The following is a 26,216-nucleotide window of genomic DNA, read 5'->3' on the forward strand; positions in this document are numbered from 1 at the left end:
ACAACAACAACAACAACAAAAACCCCAAACTTATATATATCTAAACTGTTGATGGTAAACAATCAAAGGAAAATTACTTAAGATTATCAAATGATTAGTGTCAAACAATAGTAAATTCAGTGCTCCATTCTTGGTTATTGATATTTTCAAAGGGAAGTAAGTGGTTCTCAAATCTTGGTCTCGGGACCTCTTAAACTCTTAAAATTTATTGACAGTCCATTGTTTATATGGATTATGTTGATTAGAAAGTAAAACTAAGGCATTTTAAGTATTCACTTGTTAGTACACTTAAGAGTAATGACAAATTCCTTGCATAACGTGATTATCAACTTTTAATGGAAAACAACTCTGTTTTCCAAATGAAAATTAGTGTGAATATTGGCACTGTTTTATAGTTTTACAAATCTCCTCAATATTTGGCTAAGTCAGAGACAGGTGAATTCATTTATCTGTTTCTTTATTCAATCTGTAATGATATGTAGCCTTCAGAGACTTCTATTGTTCATTTTTGAGGGATTAAGTATGAAATAAGCCAATAAAAGTTAAGTATTGTTATGAAAATAATTTTGATCTAGTAGACTCCCCAGTAAATATAGATTCTGGGGATTTCTAAAGTCCTCAAACCACAATATGAGAACTGCTTTTCTGGGTTAAATGAAGGTATTTCTAAATCGATAATTGGGTACTACAAACTATTAAAAAATTAAGCATATTCTTTGATCATATGTTAATTAACTTTACTTTAGGAAGAATCCCATTTCTGCCACCTATTAACTGTGTGATATGACACTTAGCTTTCTGAACTTCAATTTCCTTAATAATAATAATAATAATAATAATAATAATAATAATAATATTTTTTATCTCTGAGGATGATGGGATGAGTTAGCAACCAGGAAATGGGAATTATAGAATCTACTCTTTTCTCTTCTGGACTCATTACATTTCAAGCCTCAATGGTCTATTCCTTAGTTCTTTCTTGGCCAAAGTCTTGTCACTTTTAGTTAAAATAGTAAAGTTCTTAAAAATTGTAGTTTCTCTGGGTTTCACATGTTGCTGTTAAATCCTCCTGAGATGCTGAGATTATAGGCATGCATCACCATGCCCAGTCCAAATAGTTCATTGTTGCTAGTAGTATCATATTGATGAAATGAAGCTTTCTTTCTTTAAATCAAGAAAGGAAGCAGTTAAAAGTAATTCCTAAATCCAGAGAAACCATAATTTAAGCAATGCAATCATAGTTTTAGTTGAGCTGAATTTAAAGATGACTATATATTACTATTCTGTTTGTATTTATATCTTCTTATCTGTATTTGTAGTAGTAATTTTTCAAACAACAAAAAGTATTAGCATTTTGTACTTTAAAAGCCCTGTAGTCAAATGTAATTACATGGGCTGTGGAGTCTTTGTCCTTTTACCTAGTCCCCACACCACTAAATTTAGGAAAGTTGTTTCATCTGAATCTAGTACCTGTAAAATGGAAAGAAAATGACGACATTGCAATCTTGTTATGAGAATTAAGAAGTAACAACGTGACTGTAGTTTAGTATCTAGCAAAAAAGTATACATTAAACATGTGTGTTCCCATTCGCTCCCTTTAGCTATTAAAGATGTTTTAAATATATTCCTTTGGATGGAATTGTTTTTGAATCTAATGAACATTTAGTAATCTAAAAATATCACTGAATTCATGCAATTTAAAAAACAATTGGGCCAGGTGCAGTGGCTCCAGAGGCTGAGACAGGAGGATTACAAATTCAAAGCTAGCCTCAGCAACAGCAAGGTGCTAAGCAACTCAGTGAGACCCGGTCTCTAAATAAAATATAAAATAGGGCTGGGGATGTAGCTCAGTGGTTGAGTTTCCTTGAGATTAATCCCCGTTTCCAAAAAAAAAAAAAAAAAAAGAAGAAAAGAAAAAGAAAAAACCCACAGTTGGGTTGTAGAGATACTTATAAATTAATGACTCTTTTTATTTGAAATACACAACCACAGAGCTGAAATCTATTGAATGATATGAATTTTATCTCATTTATTTGAAATGATTTACAAGTAAATTTTGGAAATAATTCACATTTACATTGCTGTTAAAATTACATTATGTGTTTTTAAGTTCTATGTTTGATCCTCACTAATACTGTCCTGTGATTAATAATAATTATGCTAGTTGCCCTTATAGAGCTTGATAGGTAATTATACTATTTTTTTTATGCTAAGGCAAAGGAATATTAATTACTTTGGGTATTCTAGATTAATTATTTCTCTTTTCACAACAGTGGTAGGAGATGGATAATAGTATTCCTTTTTTTGTTTGTTTTTTAAAACAGAAGTAGAAATGGAAGCTTTAAAGAGGTTAAATGATGTGCTCTAAGTTACACAGCTATTAAGTGGCCTATTGTCCCTTGAACATACATGTTCTGCCTTTGGATTTCATACAGTAAAATTAAGGCACACATTAAATTATCGGGTGCAGATAATTCAATGTAATATTACTTATTCATTTGCTTTAATGTTTTTAAAAGAACAAGTCAGCTTCAGTGGTTTATGTCTTTCATTGCATTTCCTGATTGCAGCTTGGAAGCCTTTTTGCATGTTACTGTTCCATTGATGTCACTCAGGCAATATGGGATGGATATCTACAACAAGCGGATCCATTTTTTATTTATTTCTTAATGTTAATTATCCTTGTGAATGCAAAGTAAGTATCAGATTGGTTAGATTTTTTCCCCTCTCTTTTCTCATGGTGCTCTGTTAATGTTTAACTCTAAATCATTTGATTCTCTTTTACAGAGAAGTTATTTTGGCACAAGAGTCAGATAGCAAAGAAGAAGTTATTCGTAAGTATTACTTAATGTGGAGAATATATTTGTGGTTACTTAATCTCTCTAACACTGTTTTCTCATCCATAAATTTGGGAGATTAGGCTAGAGCACTCTCTAGTTAGAGACCTTAAAGACTATTTCACCTTGTTTTGTCATTCTTTAATGTATTTTCACTCTTTTTCCATATACTATTTCTTTGGTTTTAAAATAGAATGCCCTTGTCTCTCCTTTCCCAGCCCTTCCTTAGTGTACCTTTCAATGCTCAGTTTACAGTCGCCAATGTGAAACCTTGTTTTCTTTTTTGGGTTCTCCTCAGTTTAGCTCCCATACAAAGATAGTCACTTCTGCATATTGCCTGGCACTTTTTACTATGTATAATAACGTTTATCTTACATTGTGATTTAATTTTATTTACTCAAAGAAGTTGAAGTCATGACTTATTCTTACTCATTTCTAAGGGCCCTGAGATTTTATATGTGATGTTGAATAAATCAGAAAATTCTTATTAAAGCTAATGAATTTGATTTCATTGTCTTACTATCCTTCACTAATAGAATTACGTCAACAGTTTATCCTTTGGAGAAATTAATTTTTCCACAAGCAGCTCTAAGAAGCATCACTGTTGAAATTCCATTGATGTAGTATTTATTATGTTGATGCTGCTTTAGCTTTGAACATAAATATTATTAATTGTTGTATTTTTTGCAGCTTATTAAATGTTGTCATATCTGTAATCACATTTCAGAGTTCTTGGAAAATACTCCATCCAGTTTGAATCTAGAAGATATAGAAGACCTTTTCTCTCTGGCACAATATTATTGCAGTAAAACACCAGCTTCTTTTAGGAAGGTAAAAGATAAGAAATGAACTACTCTTTTGCTTTCACATTTTGGGTACTTATTGTTCATTTTGTATCCATCAGTTAAAATCCTCTAAAATTTTTTCTGTGTTTTTAGGTGTTGCACTTTGTGTGATTTTTCCTGTAAATATGCAGAAATAGATTTAAAAAGTGGGAACCATGTTACCTTTGCTGTGATTATTAGTTATTTCTGATCATGAGAAAATTGACTGAGATATTTCCTAAATTAGTGCTTTTGTGACTTCAAATATTGTATTACAAAAACCTAGTGGAGGTTATGTAGTTATGCCTTTCTCTGGAGTTTAGCCTTGGACAACTTTAGCAATACAGAGCTCTTTTTTTGTTGTTGTTGTTTTTTAAATTTTTATTTATTTATTTTTTTAGTCATACATGACAGTAGAATGCATTTTGACATATAATACATACATGGAATGTACATACATCAATCATATTGTCTTTTCTATTCTGCTGCCCTTCCTATCCTCCCTACTCCTCCCCTCCTCTCCCATCCTTTCTCTCTATCCAATGTAATGTGACACTTTTTTTTATTTTCCTCATTACAACATCATATATGTATTCTGTATAACAATGAGGTTCTCCTTCCATCTTCTGTGTAACTCCCCTTCTCCCTCTTTTTCCCTCCCACCTCTCTTCCCTGTTTAGTGGTAGTCTTCTTCTCATGCTCTTCCTCCCTATCCCATTTTGAGTCACCCCCCTTATATCAGAGAAGACATTTGGCATTTGTTTTTTAGGGATTGGCTAACTTCACTTAGCATAATCTGCTCTAATGCCATCCATTTGCCTGCAAATGCCATGATTTTATTATTTTTTAGTGCTGAGTAATATTCCATTGTGTATAAATACCACATTTTTTTAATCCATTCATCTATTGAAGGGCATCTAGGTTGGTTCCACATTCTAGCTATTGTGAATTGTGCTGCTATAAACATTGATGTGGCTGTGTCCCTGTAGTATGCTCTTCTTAGGTAGGTCTTTTGGGTATAGTCCGAGAAGGGGGATAGCTGGGTCAAATGGTGGTTCCATTCCCAGCTTTCCAAGGAATCTCCATACTGCTTTCCAAATTGGCTGCACCAATTTGCAGTCCCACCAGCAATGTATGAGTGTACATATATATAGTGAACAATGTATGAGTGTACAGAGCTCTTTTGTAAACAAATCAAGAATCACTTAGCCCTTAAGAGACCTAGATCCTTAGAGTAATAAGTGGTTTCAATAAAAGACGGGGAAACTAAAATAAAATAAAGGACACCAGATTAGAAGCACACAGGTTTGTCAGTGATCTCTGTGGCTTGTGAGATCATTGATGCCGTTTTTGTTTGTTTGTTTGTTTGTTTGTTTTGTTCTTTTAAGCATTCTGCCACATACTTCCTAGTAGTTAATCAGCAATGTCACTAAAATGAGGTTAAATTATGTTCAGTATATTGTGTCTCAGATGGCAGGTATAGTTAACCATTAATCTTTTGAGAACTTTACTCAGTCAATTAAAAAACTAATTCTAGGAACTAATCTAAGCTATTTTAATAATTATGTAGATCATTTAATTTTCAACAGTGTTGGGTAAGTCAGGTGATTGAAAAGTGATATAACATACTGGGTGAAAAAGAAATCTTACTGGTTTTCATTGTTGTGAGAGTAAACATAGTAAATAATCTGAATTAGTAGTTGAAAATTAGACCAGACTACATCATTGTATTACATAACTTATGCAATCAATTTCTCTCAGATTTTTTGGTTCTTATTACATTATGTGAAAAAGTTATGAGCAAACATTAAAATTTTCCCACCCCTGTGCCAGGGATGGAACTCAGGGCCTCATACATGCTAGGCAAGCATTCTACTCCTGAGCTATATTCCCTACTCTAAAATTTAATATTTAACTATGTCAAAGTATAAAAAATGGCTGTGTGGAATGTTATTTTTTCTTAAGTCTGTGATTCATATGATTTCTGACAGGGACTTTGTGGACTTTCATATCTTTTAGCCTATAATATTTGAGAAATATATGATATTAAGTTTTAAAAGTCATAGGACTCAAGGATGTTCCATAATTATTTCACATTTTATTTTAGTTTAACAAGTCTATTTTTATGAAGACTTTGATTTTGATTTTCTTGATAATGTTTAAAAATTTCTCTCTAAATAGGATAATCATCATCTCTTTGGTAGTACTTTGTTGGGAATTAAGGATGATGATGCAGATCTGAGTCAGGCTCTTTGTATGGCCATTTCAGTGTCAGAGATCCTTCAAGCAAATCAGCTTCAGGGGGTAAGTAAAAAACCCATTTGACAGTTTACTATGCCTTTTATTTTATTTAATTTATTTATTGGTTCTTTTTAGTTATACATGACAGACTCCATTTTGATAAAAGCATAGAATATATCTTATTCTGGTTAGGATCCCATTCTTGTGGATGTCTATGAACGATGGAATTCACTTTCACTGTGATATTTTTATATATGTACACAGGAAAATATGTCACATTCACTCCATTTCCTATCCCTACCCCCTTTCGTCTATTTCCCATTGTCTGAATTACTGAACTACTGTCCTCATCTACTGAACTTCTATTCTTCCTCCTACCCACTCGACTCATCTTTATTTTGGGTTTGTCTCCACATAACAGAGAAAACATTTGACCTTTGGCTTTTTGGGACTGGATTATTTCACTTAACATGATAGTCCCCAGACCCATCCATTTACTGGTCATTCTTCTTAACTGAGTAATATTCCATTGTATGTATGTATGTATGTATATATCTATATCTCACATTTTCTTTATCCATTTGTCTGTTGAAGGGTTCCAAGGTTAGTTCCATAGCTTAGCTATTGTGAATTGAGCTGCTATAAATATTGATGTGGCTGTGTCACTGTAGTATGTTGATTTTAAGTCCTTTGAGTATATACTGAGGAGTGGGGTAACTGGGTCAAATGGTGGTTCCATTCCAAGTTTTCTGAGTAATTTGCACATTGCTTTCCGTAGTGGTTGCACCAATTTTTCAGTCCCACCAACAATGAACTATGCCTTTTAAATATGAGGAATTGGCATTGAGGCTATAGCTCAGCAATAGGGCATGTGCTTAGTATGTATGAAGTCCCAGGTTCAGTCCACAGCACGAAAAATAAAGAAAGAAAGAAAGAACCCACACTTCCTCCTTGTTCATTGATTACCACAAAATAATTTACAACAGTATGGCTCTTTTAGTATTTCTAATAGTGTGTTGAATTTTATGTCCAGCTGATAAGTTTTTAAACTGCCAGCTTGTCTGCTATTATAATTTTCAGTAATTTTTTTGTCACCCTTGACACCAATTTTTATAAATTGCCTTATCTGTTTTCATATTTCAGCAAAGCAACTGATTGTGGCATTGTATGAGGGTGACTTTAGCACATAACAATTAAATTCTGAGTAGTTACAGAGCTAATTGAATTACATGGTTAAATGCCATAAAGCTAGCAAATGAAAATTTTATGATGATTTGCTGATAATTTTTGTCCATTATAATCTTAATAAAAGATTAAGATTTTTATATAATCTTAATAAAAATCCAATGAGCCAGGTGACCAGTGATATTTTTCAGTACATGCTATTAATTACTCATAGTTCCTTGGGCATGTGTATTTGGAAGGTGGGATATATTTCCAAGGTTCGACAGTGGAGAACAGATACAGGAAGACAGGCCTTTTGCAGAGCTCAGTTGGAGTTCTTATTATAACTGTACTATGGTTTAGAATTTTAAGAATATAAGCATCCCAAATATTTTTCCTGCTTTTTTAATTGTTGCATTATAGTTGCCCATATGGTGGGATTCGTTGTTCATATTTATACATGCACACCATATAACAATATAGTTTGGCCAATATCATTCCCCAGTATTTCTCCTTTCTCTTCCCTCCCTTCCTCTCCTGGTACCTTTCCTCTAGTCTATGGATCTTCCTTCAATTTTCGTGAGATTCCTCCACGTTTCTTTTTTCTTCTTTTTTTTAACCTCTCTAGCTTCCACATATGAGAGAAAACATATGGCCCTTGACCTTGCTTAATATAATGTTCTGAAGTCCCATCCATTTTCCTGCTAGTAACATAATTTTGGTTTTTTATTTTTTTTTAATCACTGAATAAAACTCCATTGTGTATATAGACCATGTTTTCCCTATCTATTCATCCATTGATGTTTCACCTAGGCTGGTTCCATGGTTTGATTGTTAGGAATTGGGCTGCTGTAAACATGGATATGCATCACATATTTTTCTTATTAGAACTAATATTATAAAGGAAGCATGTATTTCAGGTTAAAGAGACACATATAAACTTCAATTTAAACTAATATTGTAGAACCCTCCCACATAAAAAAAGATATTTAGTTCTTATGTGAATTGAATTGTTGATAAATTTGTGAACTTATTTGCAAAAATAAGTATATCTAGAATTGTGTTTATAACTATCTAGTGATAAACATTTCAGAATCGTCAGATTCCAATATAATTACTTTTATAATTCAAACTGACATTCTCTTGGTAAATATTTTAAGACTTTTGAGTCAAGAACAATAAATTCAGTAAATTAAAAATATATTTTAACTGTTAAAAAATGAATAGGAGTACTTAGGACCTTTAGGTTATTTTTTCATATCTGCAAAAATTGGGTCCTTTAATTCTGTGTGAGATCTGTTTATTTGTTTTAAATGTAAACTTGTTTCATCTTCTTTGTTTGTTAGTATTATATTGTGGATTATGAGCCTCATGGCAAATTACAGTATGGCAAATGTTGTTTTCCTTTTAGGAAGGAGTCCGATTCTTTGTGGTGGATTGCCGTCCTGCTGAACAGTATAATGCTGGGCATTTATCAACTGCTTTCCACTTAGATTCAGATCTGGTTAGTATAAATACTGGTAAATTTTATGTAAGAGAGAAAGTAATTTTTTTTAAGTTCATAATTTTATATTTATATTTCAGATTGGGTATGTTTCTTTTTGCTTAAGGAGGGAGTCTCTGCCCTTAGAAGAAATGTTGCTCTCAGACTTACTTTTTACCCAGTATACTATTGTAGCATCATAAAGGGTAAATGAAAACTGTTAACTATGTCTTACTGTTGCTTACCATTGTTATGTCAGTAAATTCTGAACTTACTATGAATTACCTGTGGAGCATTTAGCATAGTGCCTTGCACCTGGTAAGTACTCTGTAAAGATCAGCTCTTATTATAATTGGATAAGACTTATAAAAGCTTTTACCATAAGCCATTTTTTTTTTTTACCGTAAGCACATGTACTTATGTATATAACAGACTCATATTTAGTAAGGTTAGTATTTGGCATATGAAGTACTCAGTTATTAAAATTACTGCCCTAGAGTCATTACAATTGAAAGAGTAAACTAAAAACTAAATCTTGTCTGTGAAGTTTAGTATCATTTGTAGAACTGAGACTGACATAATTTAAGTTGTTCTGGGGTCATTAGAGCCTCAGAGATAGTGAAAATAAAGAAGTAGGGAAATAAACCCCATGCTGAATATGTAGTCCATCCTTCTTCTTTTCACCTTGTCTAGAAAAGTTGATTCTAAGGCTAAAAGGAAGTGTAGAAGGGCCTAGGTGGTGTTGAGAGGAAACTAATGGAAAATGAAGTAGACGAATTCAGAGAGTTTTGGACTAAATCAAAAAGACTATCCTCACTTGTTTATATCCTTTATGTGAATTCTGTACCTTTCTCTTCCTTGATTTCTCTCTTATGCTTATTTTGAAAATTTACTCTATTTATTCATTAATAACTGAATTAAAAGTTTTTCAAAGGATATCCTGAGTTAACCACTATTATCAGCTTGTTTAATCTTCTGGGCTTTTAATATGTATTTTACTATTTCTTTTTTTGCCGCTTACTTTTTCTTTTTACCTATTTCTTGGCGATCTTTCCATTTAACTGTATTTGTTTTTATAATTAATATTACTACTATATATTTATTACCTGATATGTATATGGGTTATTTTAAGTTTTCTTGTTAAAAAAAAAACAATGCTGCAGTTAATATTCTTATGCTTATTCTGTGAACTTGGGCAAATATTTCTATAAAATAGATTCTCAAAAGTAGAATTGTTGTATTGAGGGATATGGGCATACAAATTTTACTAATGACCATCTAATTACCATTTATTTATTTATTGGGAATTGAACCAAGGTGTGTTTTACCACTGAGCTACATCCCCAGCCCTCTTTACTTTTTATCTTGAGACAGGATGTTGGTCTGTTTTCCTAGGCTGGCCTCAAACTTTTTGCTGCCTTAGCCTCTGGAGTCAGTGGAATTATAGGCGTGTGCTACCATTCCTGGTACCTAATTGCCTTTTTAAAAAGCTGACCTACCTGATATTTCACAACTATAAACTGAAGATTGTTTCATGTCATCAGCATTATTGGAAATTATTAATCTTTTTTTTTTTTTAACCAAAATGATGGGTGAAAAACAGTGGTAATTACTAGTGGAGTACCCCTGCGTCTTTTAAAAAAATTTCCCTCTTATATGATCTGTCCTTTTTTTCTATTGGACTTTTATTGTACCTTTTATGTAGCCAATTATAATACTTTAAAAAATTTTTTGTAGTTATTGGCATACTTGTTTCCTTGAGGGTAAAATATTTTTCATCCTTGTGTCTCTAGTACTTAAAGTAGTGTTGATAAATAAATGGTTTTTACTATTTCTGATGGTCCTCTAAGAAATAACACAACTTGTTCAGTAAACAAAAAATATAATTGTTTTGATCTAATTTTTGGTCATGGACCCTTCTACTCAATCTTAAACTCTTTTTGTTGTGATACCGAAGCATACTGTAGCTAGTTGTTTGTTATATAAGAAACAACAAATATTTTTTTAGTAGGGTTTTATTTGTGGGGAGTTGGGGGAAGAGAGACACTCTTTCTGTGAACTTTCAGCATTTTGTTCTAATGTATTATAGGCGCATTTACAGACATTTCTCTTATCCCAGGGATTACTTATAATAGCCTTTTCTATTTACATTGTTTTCATGGTGGATCTTTAAATGTTGATTTTATTTTCCTGCAAAAATACTTCAAGTTTTGCAAATATATGTGAAACACACACTTGCCAAGTTTTTGATTTTTAAAAATTGTCTAGATGCTCCAGAATCCATCCGAGTTTGCACAGTCAGTAAAGTCCTTGCTGGAAGCACAGAAGCAGTCCATTGAGTCCGGCTCCATAGCTGGTGGGGAGCATCTCTGTTTTATGGGTAGTGGCAGGGAGGAAGAAGACATGTATATGAACATGGTCCTGGCACACTTTTTACAGGTATGCTGACATAGATTATTTCATTTTGCTCAGTTATTGCTATCACCTTGAAGAAATTTGCCTAGATAATTTTTAACTATTATGTTCAGATTTGTCTGTATTTTTCTTCATAGCTTTTTGGTTTTGTGTCTTGCCAAGAAAGTTTGTCTTCTCTAGATTTTTTCACCTGTTTGTATAGTTTATTTTTATGTTTTAATTCTTGAACCCTCTGGTATTTATTTTGTAAAAGAAATGAGGTAAGAATGATATATTTTTTCTTTTTTTTACAGATAGCAAACAATTTTGTTAGAAATTTGAAGTACCACCTTCTTATTACACCAAATTCTTCTGTGCATCAGGATATATTTCTGGATTATTCTGTTGTATTCTTTATAACTTCTTATGTTTTAATTCTTTTTATTGTAGCCATATAATTCATTTTTATATCTTCACTTTTCAGTTGAATAAATATGTATATTTATTTATGGCATTTAGCCATCTTTTCTTCTTCTTTTTTTAAAATATTTTTTTAATTGTAGATGGACACAATACCTTTACTTTATTTGTTTACTTTTATGTGGTGTGAGAGATTGAACCCAGTGCCTCACGCATGCTAGGCAAGCTCTCTACCACAGAGCCACAACCCCGGCCCCTCTGTCATTTATTTTTCATAATTAACTACAGTATTTTTTATGTTACATTTTTATTAAGGACAAAATATTTTGAAATCTTACCACTTTCATTACATCCTAAAATACCATTTAATTAAATTTGCTTTGACTCTTGCACTATGGGGACTATATTATGAGTAAAATTACAATCCTGTTAATATCTATAAAGTTGTCCCCTTTTTCCTACCAACCACCAGACCTTATAATAATACACAAGGTAAATGTATATGTCTCCAGGCCAAAGTCCAGAATGTCAAAAACTAAAGTGTCCATATATTGCATTTGTCAATATTTTATAACTATCTGAAGTTTTGTTTTAATTAAGTTGCATTTTGGAATAATTTTATCATTTATCATTACAGAAAAATAAGGAATATGTGAGTATTGCCAGTGGAGGATTTATGGGTAAGGTTTTAATATTAATTTCTTCACCTTCAGTTTTCAGAGAAAATTATAGTGATTGTCAGCAAAGCTGATTTGAAGTTAGTTAATGGGTAGGCTCTTTCTTCAGTCATTCAGTGTTTTCAAAAAAAGACACAACCAAAAGAACATTTGGATAACAAACAACTGAAATAAGTGAATGTTGGGTGAAGGACTGTTTAGGAAAATGTGTTTAATTAGCTTGTGTTCTAAAATATATATATATGTATTTACACACACATGCACATACACACATGTACACACGTGTTTGTGTAGTGCTGGGAGTCAAACTCAGGGCCTCATGCATGGTAGGCAAGCACTGTACTACTGAGCTATGTCCTCAGTTCCTTCAAAATATGTTTTTAATAACATGCATGAAAAATTGCTCATACTGTAAGCCCCTGTGAAGAAGAAGGATTTGATAGGAATGGGAAATGAGCTGGAGGAATGCTTTTCACAGTATGTCCTATATAGTATTTAGGTATTTTATTATCATTTTATTTTTGAATTACTTGAAGTTATTAGCTGGTTTAAAAAGTTGACTGAAGGAATAAAATGAATAAATTGATGTTTTCAAATCTGCAGACTAATATCTGACAATCTAGGAAAGTAAAATAATTGCCAAATTTCAAAGTCTTTGCAGGCAAATATTTGAGAATTTATGATTAGGTCAGTATAATACGGTTTCAAAAGAACCTGCCTTATATTTGGAAAAGAGGTATCATAAAAGTATGGGATTATAAATATTGGGCAAATTAATGATAGGATCAAATCAATAAATGTTGAAGGTAATAGAATCTTGGGTTTTAGTTATGAGAGTCTTACTAGAAGTAAGTTCTGACCTAAATAGTTTTATGCTGTAACTTGGAGTTTTTGGTAAATTAGGATCTGTTTGCTCTTGGGTCTTTGTTGAATTAAAGATTATGGTTATCCTTCATTTGTGTATAATATGTCAAGATGCATTCTACTGTCATCTACAACTAATTAGAACGCATTTAAAAAACAAATACAAAAAAGGATTATGATTGTCTTCTATATATCATGACCTCATAACTACCTTGTGAGGCTTACACCCAGAGGTATCTATAAAGGGATTAATTAGTAGTGTTGAGCAAGTGTTGACCTTATGCCCAGTGGTATTTATTAAATATCTTGATAACATGATATAGAATTTGGTTATTAGGCAGATAATTCACAAAAGTATTTGGAAAGTATTTTATAGTAAGCTCTAGATTTTAGAAACTTTTAAACTTTAATTTTTTTTAACTAAGAATAATCTTTCTTTCTATAACTATTCTTCATTATGGGAAAATTGACATCTTCTTTTACATAATAAAGCCTTCATAGGTTTTCTGTTAATCCTTTATGTCCTAAAATTGTTGAAGAGGTATCTGTTAGTACATGAGAGATTAGTTTCCAAAGAGGAAAACAAAAACCATACAATTATTATCACCCTTAGGGACAGTTAAAAGTTATTTTTGTACAGGGAGCTTTAAAAAGGAGGAGTAGGAGGTTTGCTCTAGTCCAGGGTTCTTTATTTCTTTATGGAAGTACCAAAAAGAAATACTTATGATTATGTCCTTTAATATTTTTTAACTCAGCTATGATATATTTGTTATACTTACCTGGTAATGAATCTTTCCAGAAGGGTTTCATAGATCAGGTTTTGTTGTGTTTTGTTTTTCTTCTTTAAGCACTGCAGCAGCACTTGGCAGACATTAATGTGGATGGGCCGGAAAATGGATATGGCCATTGGATTGCTAGTACCTCAGGGTCAAGGAGCAGTATAAATTCTTCTGTTGATGTAAGTGTGTGTGTGGAATATGTCATCAGACTTTTAATAATTTGCAGTAAAGTTCATTAACTGCTAAAACCCCCTGCCATAACAGAAATGATGTAAACATATCTAAATAGAAATAATGAGGAGTTGGGGCTGGGGATGTGGCTCAAGTGGTAGCGTGCTTGCCTAGCATGCGTGAGGCACTGGGTTCGATTCTCAGCACCACGTTAAAAAAAAAATAAAATAAAAGATGTTGTGTCCACCTAGAACTAAAAAATAAATAATAAATAAATAATATGGAATCATATTTTTGTAAGGTTAGTGAAATGATGGATTAAGCCTGCACAGCTAACCTAGCTAGAACTGTTAAGTGAGCTGGTTCCAGAAATCTTTTAGCTTGGTCCAGCAGTATATTAGGGCTCCTATTTATATTTCCTGAACATACTATGTCTGTACCCTCCCCACCACAAATTCTATGATTAGGATTTTAGTCTAAATTCATGTGTAATATTGGACAGCCAAAGGAAGATAGGAAATAATTGCCAATCCTGTTGTATTTGATATTTAGTTATGGAGATATATATTACTGCAGGAGTTCTGCCATAGTAAATGTATTTTTCTCTTCTACTTTGGAAATATTTGGGTAGTGTTTTGTGCTTTTTTAATATCTCACATCATTTGAATTAGATGTCACTAAATCATGTTCTTAACAAATAAGAGTCACCTATCTAACATTTACTTTTTAAAACAGAAATGGAAAAGTGTAGTACAGGATTGTGATTACTAATTTGGACTTAAAGTCCTGCTATACTGGGGTTCAGTTTTCAAATCTATAACTTAACCTTCTGTATGATCTCCAGCAAGATCTTCCAGCTATATTTTTTCCACCTGTGCAATAAAGTTGATAATAACAGAACCTTCTTTATAAGGATGACTTAAAAATGATTTGGGGATTAAATGAAAAAATACATATATAGTACCTTGACCAAACTTTTAATAGTAAATATATTGAAGTTTATCTGTAGCCATACAAATCAAAGCAAACTTACTGTCATCTTCAGCAGATAAGGCTTTTGTAAGAATTTTGTTTTTACCTTGATTCTCTAGGTATGTGAGAGGTCTTTGTATGAAAAATTAAATAGTATTCTGTGGTATGGATATATTAATAATCAGTTGGTATCCTGTTGCTGAATACTTTGCTTTTAATCTTTTTCTAATACAAACATTAATAGTTAATTTTTATAGTGATATGTTTGCATATGCCATGATTATTTAGTCATAAAAGTGAAATAATTTGATCAAAAGATTACTTATCAAAATCCTTAGAATTCTGCTTTACTATCAAATGACCCTCAAAAAAAAAAAACCCCACATTATTCTAATTTATATTCCCATCCATTCCTTTGGATAGGATTTCTCTTGAAGCTTTTGTCTTCAGATTTGAAAACACTGATTGTGAGGCTACTGTAGAAACTACCCTAAAGTTGTATTCTATTCAAAAGTACCAAATAATTCCAGTTAGTTTAATTAGTTTTAATTTAGGGTATGAAGTTAGAAGCATGATCTTTTGTGTAGTTAATGACTTAATTATCTTAAAAATAGAAGTAAAATATGTTCACTGTAGCATCATATGTAATTAAGAAAAGTGTAAAGAAAACAAAATCACCTGTAATTGCCAAGGATAATCACCTTTCATATTTTGAAATAATTCCATCAATTTGTTTACTATATGTATATTTACCTATTTTTATATGTGTATTTTAGTATTCTATTTTAAAAGTAGTGCTCACAGTTTATATAGTTTTGTTTTCTTTTCACTGAATATATAAACATTTTCTAGTGTTTTAAAATGTTTTAAAATAGCCGAGGTTGTGGCTCAGTTGTAGAGTGCTTGCCTAGCATGCATGAGGCTAGGTTTGATCCCTGGCACCACATAAAAATACAAAAATAAAATAAAAGGTATTCTGTCCATCTACAACTAAAAAAATATTTTTAAAAAAGTGTTAAAATGATCAGAAAACAATACCTGAATCTTTTGGCACTTTCTAATTATTTCTTCTCTATAAAATCTAAAGAGGAATTAATGGACAAAAGATAAAATCACTTAAATGTTTGACACTCATTACCATATTGCCCTCTAGGGTATATGTGAATATTCCATGAAATGATATAAGAATTATACTCACTCTTATTTACATTTAAGAATATCAGAATAACCTTTCTTTCAAAATTGAAAGCCTAAATGAGAATGCTTTAAAAAGCAAAACTATACAAGGAATAAATATTTAAATATTTACCAACATGAATACTAGTTTGATTATAATTTTCTTATTTTGTAGACTAGTCTGAATTAAAGATTAGTAACTTTATTTCTTATTGAGTAAAAGAGGTAATTGTAGACTCCAAGCACTTATATATTGCCATTATATCCTAATTTTCCTTTATTCTTTACATTTTAAAAAATAGTTTTACCTAGTAAATTAGTTTGTTGGTGTCACCATAACAAAATAGCACACACTAGGTAGTTTAAACCACAACAATTTATTTTGTTGTAGTTTGGGAGGCTGATTGAGGTGTTGGCAGTTTTGATTTATATCAAGTCCCCTATATTCACATATAATCACATTCTAACGTGTGCTGGGACTTAGGACTTCAACATATAAATTGGTTTTGATATAATTGAGTCCATAATGTGTGGCTAACCTTTAGCAGTAATATGTCTGCTGATTGTTTGGAGAACAGTTAATTTCTCTATGTTCTTGTTCTTCAGGGTGAATCTTCTAATGGCTCAAATGATAGAGGAATGAAATCACTAGTAAATAAAATGACTGTGGCTTTGAAGACAAAATCAGTTAATGTCAGGGAAAAAGTTATCAGTTTTATTGAGAATACATCAACTCCTGTGGACCGGTGAGTTTGTTAAATAGTGTGAATTTATGAGTAAAACTAAAGAGATATGCCTTACAGTGAGTTAATGTTAGTTGAATTGAAAGTCTCTAGAAAAGAATCAAAAAGTATATTTTTTGTCAGATTATTTCATAATGTTCACTATAATTACAGGAGCATACTTTATTGCTGTAAAATTTTGGCTATAAAGATTCCTCTCTCCTTTTCCACTGCAGAGAATAAGATGCAAATAATGAGTCTGCCCCTTTTGCTATTCATTAAAAAGCTAAGCATCCCTGTATGTATTATACTTAAATTGTAGCCACTTCCCAAAGATCAAATGATGGGACACCATCTCTGAAATGCAGTAATCTATAGCAGGAACTTCTTCCTTTGCTCCAGGAATTTAAAACCTAGACAATTTGGTCATACTAAATACAACAGAATCCTACTTTCTTAAGTTTAATTTTGTTCACAAATATAAGCTAACTCCATTTTTCTGGTGAATTACTGATTGGGAACATGACACAAACAATTGCCAAGCAAGTTTTAGGATGTTTGTTAAACTATTTGTCATTATTAATATCTGTGAGTTTTTATTTTTCCATGTGTTAGTCTAATTGATCATTCCTTGTTCCTATACTAAAGCTAACCTTCTAACACAGAATTTGTTTCTAGGCAAGCATGATTGTGGAAATGTATTATAATATTTAATTTCATTCTTGTGTCTCGTAGTATCCTAGGAAAGTTGAAATATTTGATTTTAGGAGCTGAATGTCAAGAGTTTGTTTTTTGTCCCTTTATTAAGTATAGTACTTATGCATACAAAAGTATACTTATTTCCTTTTTGTAAATAGCAAAGACAAATAATACATTTTTTTGTAATCTAAAAATTGTTCCTTATCTAATAACTGATAATTGTTAAAACATTTTATCAGTCCTGACAGATATTTGCTTAATAAAGTTTTATCTGCTCTGTAAAGCCTCTTTTGGTGCTTTTGAATTATAGTACTATTATTACTACTTTTAATAGCATGAACATTTAAAATTTAATTTTAAAATGCACTTGTTGTATAGACTAGTGATAATCATAAGTTGTTGTCTTTGTTAAAGTATCACTTGAAACTGACTTCATTTTTCTTTGTGCTTGGGATGATTGAAGTATTTTTTTTAATAATATACACCTCTGGCTTAAAAAATTGATTAATTATATTTTTGTTTTAAAGCTATTGCATTTTTTTTATAATCATTTTGTTCTGTCCTCTGCCTTGATTTGCTGTAGAATGTCTTTCAATCTTCCTTGGCCAGACAGATCATGTACAGAGCGGTAAGCCAATGAGTAGAGCAGCTTTATTGAACCTTTGTTTTCCTTTAGCATGCCTTATGCCATCTATAAGCCTTGTGCTGTCTTGGCTAAAATTTCATGCAGCTACCTGAAAAGCTACTTTTCTCATTCTGCTTGTAAGAGTGTGTCATGCTGATGAATCTCTTTTTTTTTTGTAGTAGTTGTTTTTTGTTTTTTGCTTGCATGTTTCTCTCTTTCATTCCTCAGATGAAAATCGAACTCATTCAAATCCAAGGACTTAATAAACACTGCAGTTTTTATTCTGAGGTAGGGGAAAGTGAACCAAACAAAAGGATATATGTAGTTAAGAATTAGCAGGGTATTAGATTTGGAGATGATTTACTCATTTCTTTCACCCTAACAGAAAACTATATAGCACTAAAAATGGAACTTTTTTTTTTAAACAAAAAGTCCAACCATTGTCATTTCATTAATTTTTAGCCAGTCTTACATAAGAAATATCTTATTAATTTATAGCTTTATTGTTCATAAAAACCTAATTGGGTTATAGATTAGTAGTGAGTGACATTTTTTAGGATAGTTTATTTATACTTGCTTTCTGGTTCAAGCATTATAAGCATGATCTTTGTTACTTTTTGTTTATACTTTTATATCAGGAGATAACCTATGATTTAATCTTACAGAATTTTATCATTTAGATGACAAGCTTTTTTTGAAAAAGCTCTTACATTTTTCTTTGCCTTTTAATAGAAAGCTGAATTTCAAAGATCTTTGAACTATTTTTCATTTTTTCTCTTTCTGTGTTCATCAACTTTCCATTACTATAACAAAATACCTAAGATAATCAACTTTAAAAAGATAAAAAGTTTATTTTAGCTCACAGTTTGGAAGGTTCCCATTGCTTTTAGGCCTGTAGTAAGGCTAAAAGCATATAACAAAACAGAATTGTTTACCGCATGGTTTGGATGAAAGAGATAAAGAGGAAGGAGTGTGCCAGTATGGTGGCTCATGCATGTAATCCCAGGGTGGCTGAGACAGGAGGATCAAAAGTTCAGAGAGAGCCTCAGCAATTTAGTGAGGCCCTACACAATTTAGCAAGACCCTGTCTCAAAATAAAAAATTAAAAAAGGGCTGGGGATGTGGCTCGGTGGTTAAGTGACCCTGGGTTTAAAACCCCCATACTAAAAAAAAAAAAAAAAAAAAAAAGAAGTGAGGTCCCACATCCTTTTAAAGGGTATATCTTAAATGATCAAAGACTTCCTAGTCAGTCCCACCTCTTAAAAGTTTCCGCCACTGTACAATAGCACCGAGCTAGTTACTAAGCGTTGCCACATGAGCCTTTGGAAGGATATTCCAGATCCAAACTAAAGTACTTGAATGAACAGTTTAATAATTTATGAAATAATTTTACAATTGATGTGTTTTAACATAAAATCAAATGATTTTATAACTTTTAATTCAATCAAACCTTGAGATTACATACTGTTTTCAACCTAATTTATAATTTCCAAACAGTATCTGTTACACTATAAACTATCACTAATTTTTTTCTTCCTCTAGAATTTTCTTCTTTCTGTTTTGGTAAAGACTTAGGCCAATTTCAACAAAATTAGGTTATAGTAAGATGTTTATTGATTATATGTATAAATTACTTAAATATAAGTTTGATTTCTATCTTCTGGGAAAACTGAATTCTAAACTAAGTAAAGACATGTGACTTGATTCCCCCCCCCCCCCCCCCACATTGGACTATCTCTTAAAAACAGAAGATGCTGAATGTCTTCATATATGGTAAAGAAGAAAAATGCTAGAGTCTTGCTTTATACTGGATAATCATAACTGAACCATATCCTGCAAATAATTCAATGTTTTCTTTCCAAGAAACATGTAGCATTTTGTTGAAATATTTTAACTTTACCTTTTGGTTTATTTGGGTTTACCTGAAAAGAAGTAATCAGGTGTTGATTTTTATTTTAAAAAGAGAGGTCACTCTTCCTGTAAACAAGTTTGAGTGTATATGTTCTTTATACTTCTGCCATTTGAAAAAGAAAGGAAGATTAATTTTTGTGATTTATATTTATGCAATAGAAGTAGAATCTTAGTTTTAATTGAAATAATATAGCAGTAATAAAAAATGGGAAGAAAAACTCTTGGACATGTGGGAGAAGTTTTGAGTCAGGCATGGTTAGCACATGCCTATAATTACAGAAACTTGAGAGACTGAGGCAGGAGAATGGCAAGTTCAAGGACAGTCTCAGCAACTTAGACCCTGTCTTAAAATAAAAAAGGTTAGGGATATACCTCAATGGTAAAATAGTAAAAGGCCCCTGAGTTTAATCCCCAGTACAAAAACAAAAACAACAAAAAGAGTGTCTTGAGCATTACTTTTGGAGTTTGATTATTTCGTACCATAACCTGTTTTGCCTAATAAACATGTATATAGTACTTTCTAATACCAGCCATTGTTCTAAGGGCTTTATAAGAAAATTAGCTGATTTAATTGCCCCAACAACCCTGAAGGGTAGATATCATTATTACCATTTTAACAGATGAGGAAGCAGAAGTACAAAGAAGTTATAGTTTCCTAAAGCCAAACAAGTCTAAACATTGGTTTTAATATTAAAATTCAAATTGTTTAAAATTATTTTTGCAGATTTAAAAGCATTCAGTCTATCAAGTCCTTATCCCCCTTTTGTCAGCATAATTTCTTTATCTTCTTTCAGTTTCCTTAACATAGCTATCCTAAAGCTCTGGGTGGTACATGGGAGGCAAAGAATATTTACGTTTTGCTCAAATATTCACATGATGTTTGGTGAAAATTTTGACAATTTCTTAAGTGATGATTTCCTGTTTTAAAAATTTTTCAATACAGGCATGTCAGCAGCAGTGACAGAGTGGGCAAGCCTTACCGTGGTGTAAAGCCTGTTTTCAGCATTGGGGATGAAGAAGAATACGACACAGGTATAGTAATACACTTTTGTACAGACTACTTTCCTCAGTCACCAGGAGTCACTAACGGGGTCATCCTGGGACTAATGACATTTGCTTTATAAAACAGTGACATTCTGTGGAGTTGGAGAGTCTGTGGATTTCTGTTGAGAGTTTGGTTTAAGATAAATGTTCCTAGGAGAAATCCAAGCAGAAATGTTGAAGTAGGCTTTTGACTGTAGAAATCTTCAGCTGAGGAGAGTTCTGATGACCTTGTGGAGTTATCAGTATAGGTGCTATGTTTGCATGTAAATCCCTTTGATCACCCACTAGAAGACTGAGTTGTGGGACTAGATTTTTTTGCCTTTTGAAATTGAAAGATAATATCCTAAAGTGCCACAAGATGGGGATATTGTACAGGAAAAGTTATTTTCCTTGTAAGCATCTTTATATTTTTAAAAATAATTTATTACTTTGGTTTATGATTCTATGACCTAGATTATCCAGATTAATTAATAATAATTAATTTGTGTATTGAGTTAGGAAAAATACCAGCATATAAATGTATAAAATGAAAAAAGACTTCTATATCTCATCTTGCCTTTTCTACTTTGTAGTATATGTTGCATATTTCCATTTCAGCCTGTATATCTTCTCATTCTCTATTATATATCATAATTTATTTAAACAGTCTTCTGATTTACACTGGTGATTTTCTTTCTTTCTTTTGTTTTCTATTTCAAATGGCCACAGAGATTTTTATACATAAATCTAGATGACCTTTTGAAAGTATAAGTGTAAATTTTTAGTAGTAAGATTACTAGATTAAAACTTACTACATATGACCTTTTAATAGTTATTAATAAAACCACCCTGTGGAGAACTTGCATTGGGGAAAACATACTATTTCTAATTATTTCATTTTCTGTCCCCCCCCGCCCCGCTTTCTGTTGGCATCTCCTGTTATCTCTGTCTGAATACTCTGCTTCTCCCTGAATATGTAAACTCCTCCATTAACAAAACGGAGAGATAAATGGATGAATAAATTGTTGTATATTTACATTTATCACGTATAACTCACATATATTTATACTATGAGAAATTGGATAGTAACTAAAATGAGAAAATAAGAGCCATCTGTATTAACATGCATAAAATTAACCATGTTGGTAATAGGGTAGTAGTTGCAGAAGAATACACCTAAGTGGTCTACTTTTTATAAATGTTTTATTTAAACTGCAAAACACTGTTGTATGTTAACAACAAGACATGTATGGGACTAATAACACCAAATAGAGATCCTCAGTACTTGGTGGGAAAGTGAGAGAGAGATGATTAGGAAGAGATGCATGAGGGTTTCACTGTCATTTAAGCTGGTGTATGAATTTCCTTTATCATTATACTCTATACTTTAAACTACTTATTAAAAAGCAAAGGGAAGGGCTGGGGATATAGCTCAGTTGGTAGAGTGCTTGCCTTGCATGCACAAGGTCCTTTGTAGATCCCCAGCACCAAAAAAAAAAAAAAAAAAAAAAAGAAAGAAAAAAAGAAAGAACATTTATAATTATTAACACTAGGGATGTAATTTTCAAATAAGAAAAACAAAATCAGAATATTTTATATTTCTTTCATGGAAAAGGAAAGCGATTTTTATTGATCTATACAGAGATTGATTTTTATTGTTATTTTCTATCATAAAATCATAAAAACAAAACAAAAGAACTCTGCCATCTTTACCCTCCTGATAGTTACTTTTTATTAGACAGTTCAGCCATTGTTCTACAGACAATGCAGATCATAGTTACTTTATCTGTGTAAAAAAATATTAAAACTTGTGTTCTTAGTATTTTCATTTGACTTTCTTACCTTGTAAATTGATGTTTCATAATTATATTTCTGTATTAGTATCAGTGGCAAAAGGAAATAGAGTAGCAGGATTAGAATTTTTTTCTCCCCTTCAAACCCTTGAATTGAAAATAGTACAAAAAAATCTTTCAGGTTGTTAAGAGATGTACCATTTTTAAAGTTGGTAATATCCACTTTTAACATTTTAAATTCTTTATAGATGAAATTGACAGTTCTTCAATGTCAGATGACGATAGAAAAGAAATTGTAAACATTCAGACTTGGATAAACAAGCCAGACATCAAGCATCATTTTCCTTGTAAAGAAGTGAAAGAAAGTGGACACATGTTCCCTAGGTACTTTTAAAAATGTCTTCTTCAGAAGTAAAATTGATTGGGGAAGTTAATATAAAATTGAACTGCAGAAGAACTTTTATTTATCCAAGTACAAAAGATATGATTTTCTTCTGTGAACTTGTATTATGTGTCTTGATTTTTGAGGTATTTATGTAATATTTATTTTGAATTTTCTAAACAAAAAATGTTAAAAAGGATATTGAATGCCTTTATGATATTTTCCTAGTTGTACTAACTGTTAACATTTTTTCACACCACTCCCATGTTTGTATGCATCTAACACACATAGATCTATACTTATTTTTGTCAGACCATCCAAAAGAAGCCCATAGATGTGGTAATGTCACCCCTAAATGCATTAGTGTAAGTATCCTAAAAATAAGAGCATTCTTCTACACAATTTCAAGCCTTTATTTCACTTAAATTTTTTAAAAAATTAGTACCATCCAACACATAGATCATACTCAGAATTTTCAGAGTGTCCCAGAGTATCTTTTTTTTTTTTTTTTTGAGAGAGAGAGGGAGGAGTATTAGGGTTTGAAGCCAGGAACACTCTACCACTGAGTGACATCCTAATCCCTTTTTAAATTTTTTTTATTTTGAGACAGAATGTCACTAAGTTGCTAAGACTGGCCGCAAACTTGCAGTCCTGGCTCAGCCTCCCAAGTTACTTGGATTACAGGCCTGAGCCACATGGACGTTCCAGAGTATCTTTTTTAGAGTTTTTTTTTTTTTTTTTTTTTCTGTGTCCAGGATTCAGTTGTAGTTCATAATTGGATTTGTCTGTTACATCTTTTATATATCAATATAAACAGTTCTTTCCCTTTGCCTTTCACTTCCCCTTACTCTTCACAGTGAATGAATCCTTTGAGTCCAGACAGTTGTCCTGTAAAATATTCCATATTCTGGACTGTATGATATTTGTCTTACTGTTTTAAATAAAAATGTAAGAGTATTATCATTAAAAGTGAAAAGGGGTGGTTAATTCTATGCTCATGTGTAAGAGGCTAAGCATCTACTACATATTATGCCCTCTCAGCAACTGGCTGCTTGCTGTCTCTTCACCATTCTCTCTACCAGTAAGTCCTGCTTGACCCACAGAGAACTCCAAACACCTGCACAGTGACATTCCAGCCACCACCAGCCAGAACTTTAAACTAGCCTTACCTGTGGTCACAAGCAGTATGTTGGGCCCCCTTGGTAATTGGTGATTATAAGCCATTTTCTGGGAAGAGGGGGAAAAGCACTGCACCAGTCTGGGCCTGTGCAAATGACACTACAAAGGAGTTTCAGATCTGTGGAGTCCATGAAGCCATGGGATATTCACAGTTGCTTAAATATTTCAGGGCTGGTTTCTCTGTTCATATTTGTATCTGGTGCTTAGGAACAGGGACCCATGATGCCCAAGGGCAAAAAGCCCTACTTTCTTTTTTTATTTGTTTATTTGTTTGTTTGTTTATAGTACCTGGGACTAAACCCAGGGGAACTTTCCCACTGAGCCATATCCCTGCCCTCTTTTACTTTATTTATTTATTTAGAGACAGGATTTTGCAGAGTTGCTTTTGCCCTATTTTCTTTAAGGAAGGAAGCAGACTTGACCCCGATGCTCAAAAAGGAGCAACCCTAGACTTTTTCTTGTTTTCATTCCCCTTTTTTTCTGCTGGCCTTGTACCAGGTTTGTTTACAAAAGATGTATTTTGTTTAACCATATATTAAAAAATGGTAAGCTCTGGAAAAAATATTTTGTGCTCATTTTGCTTTCAGGATCTAGTTATAGAATACAACTGTATTCCATAGCATATATAACTGATGTGTTGACTGAATAATTTTGAATATAGATAATCCCTTTAAAAGTCAGAAGGGCAGTATATTCCACCTCAGTCAAAACTTACTATTTTAATGATTTATACATTGATTTGAGCTTTAAAATATACCTTTTCTTTTTAAATAATTGTACAATTATGTTATAAAACATTTTTACATAAAATTAAAGGAAAATGATAAGCTGTTATATATCTTATTTGTTTATAGATTATCTTGTTTATATTTTTCAGCTCAAAAGTAATTTCACAGGCTGGGGTTCTAACTCAGTGGTTGAGTGCTTGCCTCGCATATGAGAGGCTCTGGGTTTGATTCTCAGTACCATATAAAAAATAAATAAATAAATAAACAAACAAAGACATTCTTTAAAAAGTCTTATGTTTAAAAAAAGTAATTTCATTTAAAGTTGAACATTTTTTATAATTGGGAGTGTTTATGCAATAACCTATCTTGAATTATTTATTTAAAGTTCTTTATTCTTTTAATGTTCTTTTTTTTCTCTCAAGTCATCTGTTGGTTACGGCAACACATATGTACTGTTTAAGGGAGATTCTTTCAAGGAAAGGATTGGCTTATATTCAGTCTCGACAAGCACTTAATTCTGTAGTTAAAATAACATCCAAAAAAAAACATCCTGAGTTAATTACCTTCAAATATGGAAACAGCAGTGCTTCAGGAATAGAAATCTTGGCTATTGAAAGGTAAGATTTTGAAGATGAATTATTGCAAGTCATTGTTAAGAACAGTTTGTTTCTCTGCTGAGATGGTGGAATAGTATACTTTTTTTTTTTAAAAGAGGTGGAGTACATGGGGGGTGGGGGTGGGAGGAGGAGAAAGAAAGAACTAGAAAATGAAGTTGGCCAAATTATGCCATGTGCATGTATAAATATATCATAGTGCACTCCAATTTTATGTATAATGACACTATCAGTTTAAAAAATAAATAAAAGGAAAACCAATAGAGTAGATAAAGGGAATCAAGGGAATGGAGAAGTAGAGGGAAAGAAGATATATTGGAGATTGAAATGGAGAAAACTGTTATATGCATTATGAATATGTTAGAATGAAGCCCACTATTATGTAAAACTAATAATGCACTAATGAAGACATCAGTAAAAAAGAAAATTGTAAACATGTGAGTAAAACCAAAATATTATTGCTAGATTGTAAGATCCAAGGTATTAGGAACCAGGGCTTTTCTTTTCTGTAGTCTCTAATATACTCTCAATCACAAGT

General features: G+C 31.9%; 1 protein-coding gene across 2 annotated transcripts in view; it reads left to right on the forward strand.

Annotated features, from left to right (window-relative positions):
• Window positions 1-26,216, forward strand: part of TBC1D23 (TBC1 domain family member 23) — a 66,634-nt gene that overhangs the window by 35,390 nt on the left and 5,028 nt on the right. For both annotated transcript variants that reach the window (XM_081301578.1, XM_081301579.1), the window contains 13 exons: window positions 2,571-2,695; window positions 2,788-2,834; window positions 3,565-3,668; window positions 5,843-5,965; window positions 8,478-8,570; window positions 10,818-10,988; window positions 12,001-12,043; window positions 13,753-13,862; window positions 16,609-16,748; window positions 18,007-18,051; window positions 20,903-20,991; window positions 23,024-23,159; window positions 25,487-25,681. In XM_081301578.1, the coding sequence (XP_081157704.1) occupies window positions 2,571-2,695; window positions 2,788-2,834; window positions 3,565-3,668; window positions 5,843-5,965; window positions 8,478-8,570; window positions 10,818-10,988; window positions 12,001-12,043; window positions 13,753-13,862; window positions 16,609-16,748; window positions 18,007-18,051; window positions 20,903-20,991; window positions 23,024-23,159; window positions 25,487-25,681 (1,421 nt within the window). The remainder of the gene's footprint in view (window positions 1-2,570; window positions 2,696-2,787; window positions 2,835-3,564; window positions 3,669-5,842; window positions 5,966-8,477; window positions 8,571-10,817; window positions 10,989-12,000; window positions 12,044-13,752; window positions 13,863-16,608; window positions 16,749-18,006; window positions 18,052-20,902; window positions 20,992-23,023; window positions 23,160-25,486; window positions 25,682-26,216) is intronic.

The sequence above is a fragment of the Spermophilus citellus genome (genome assembly GCF_964194105.1).
Source record: "Spermophilus citellus genome assembly, chromosome: 7".
Classification (NCBI taxonomy): domain Eukaryota; kingdom Metazoa; phylum Chordata; class Mammalia; order Rodentia; family Sciuridae; genus Spermophilus; species Spermophilus citellus.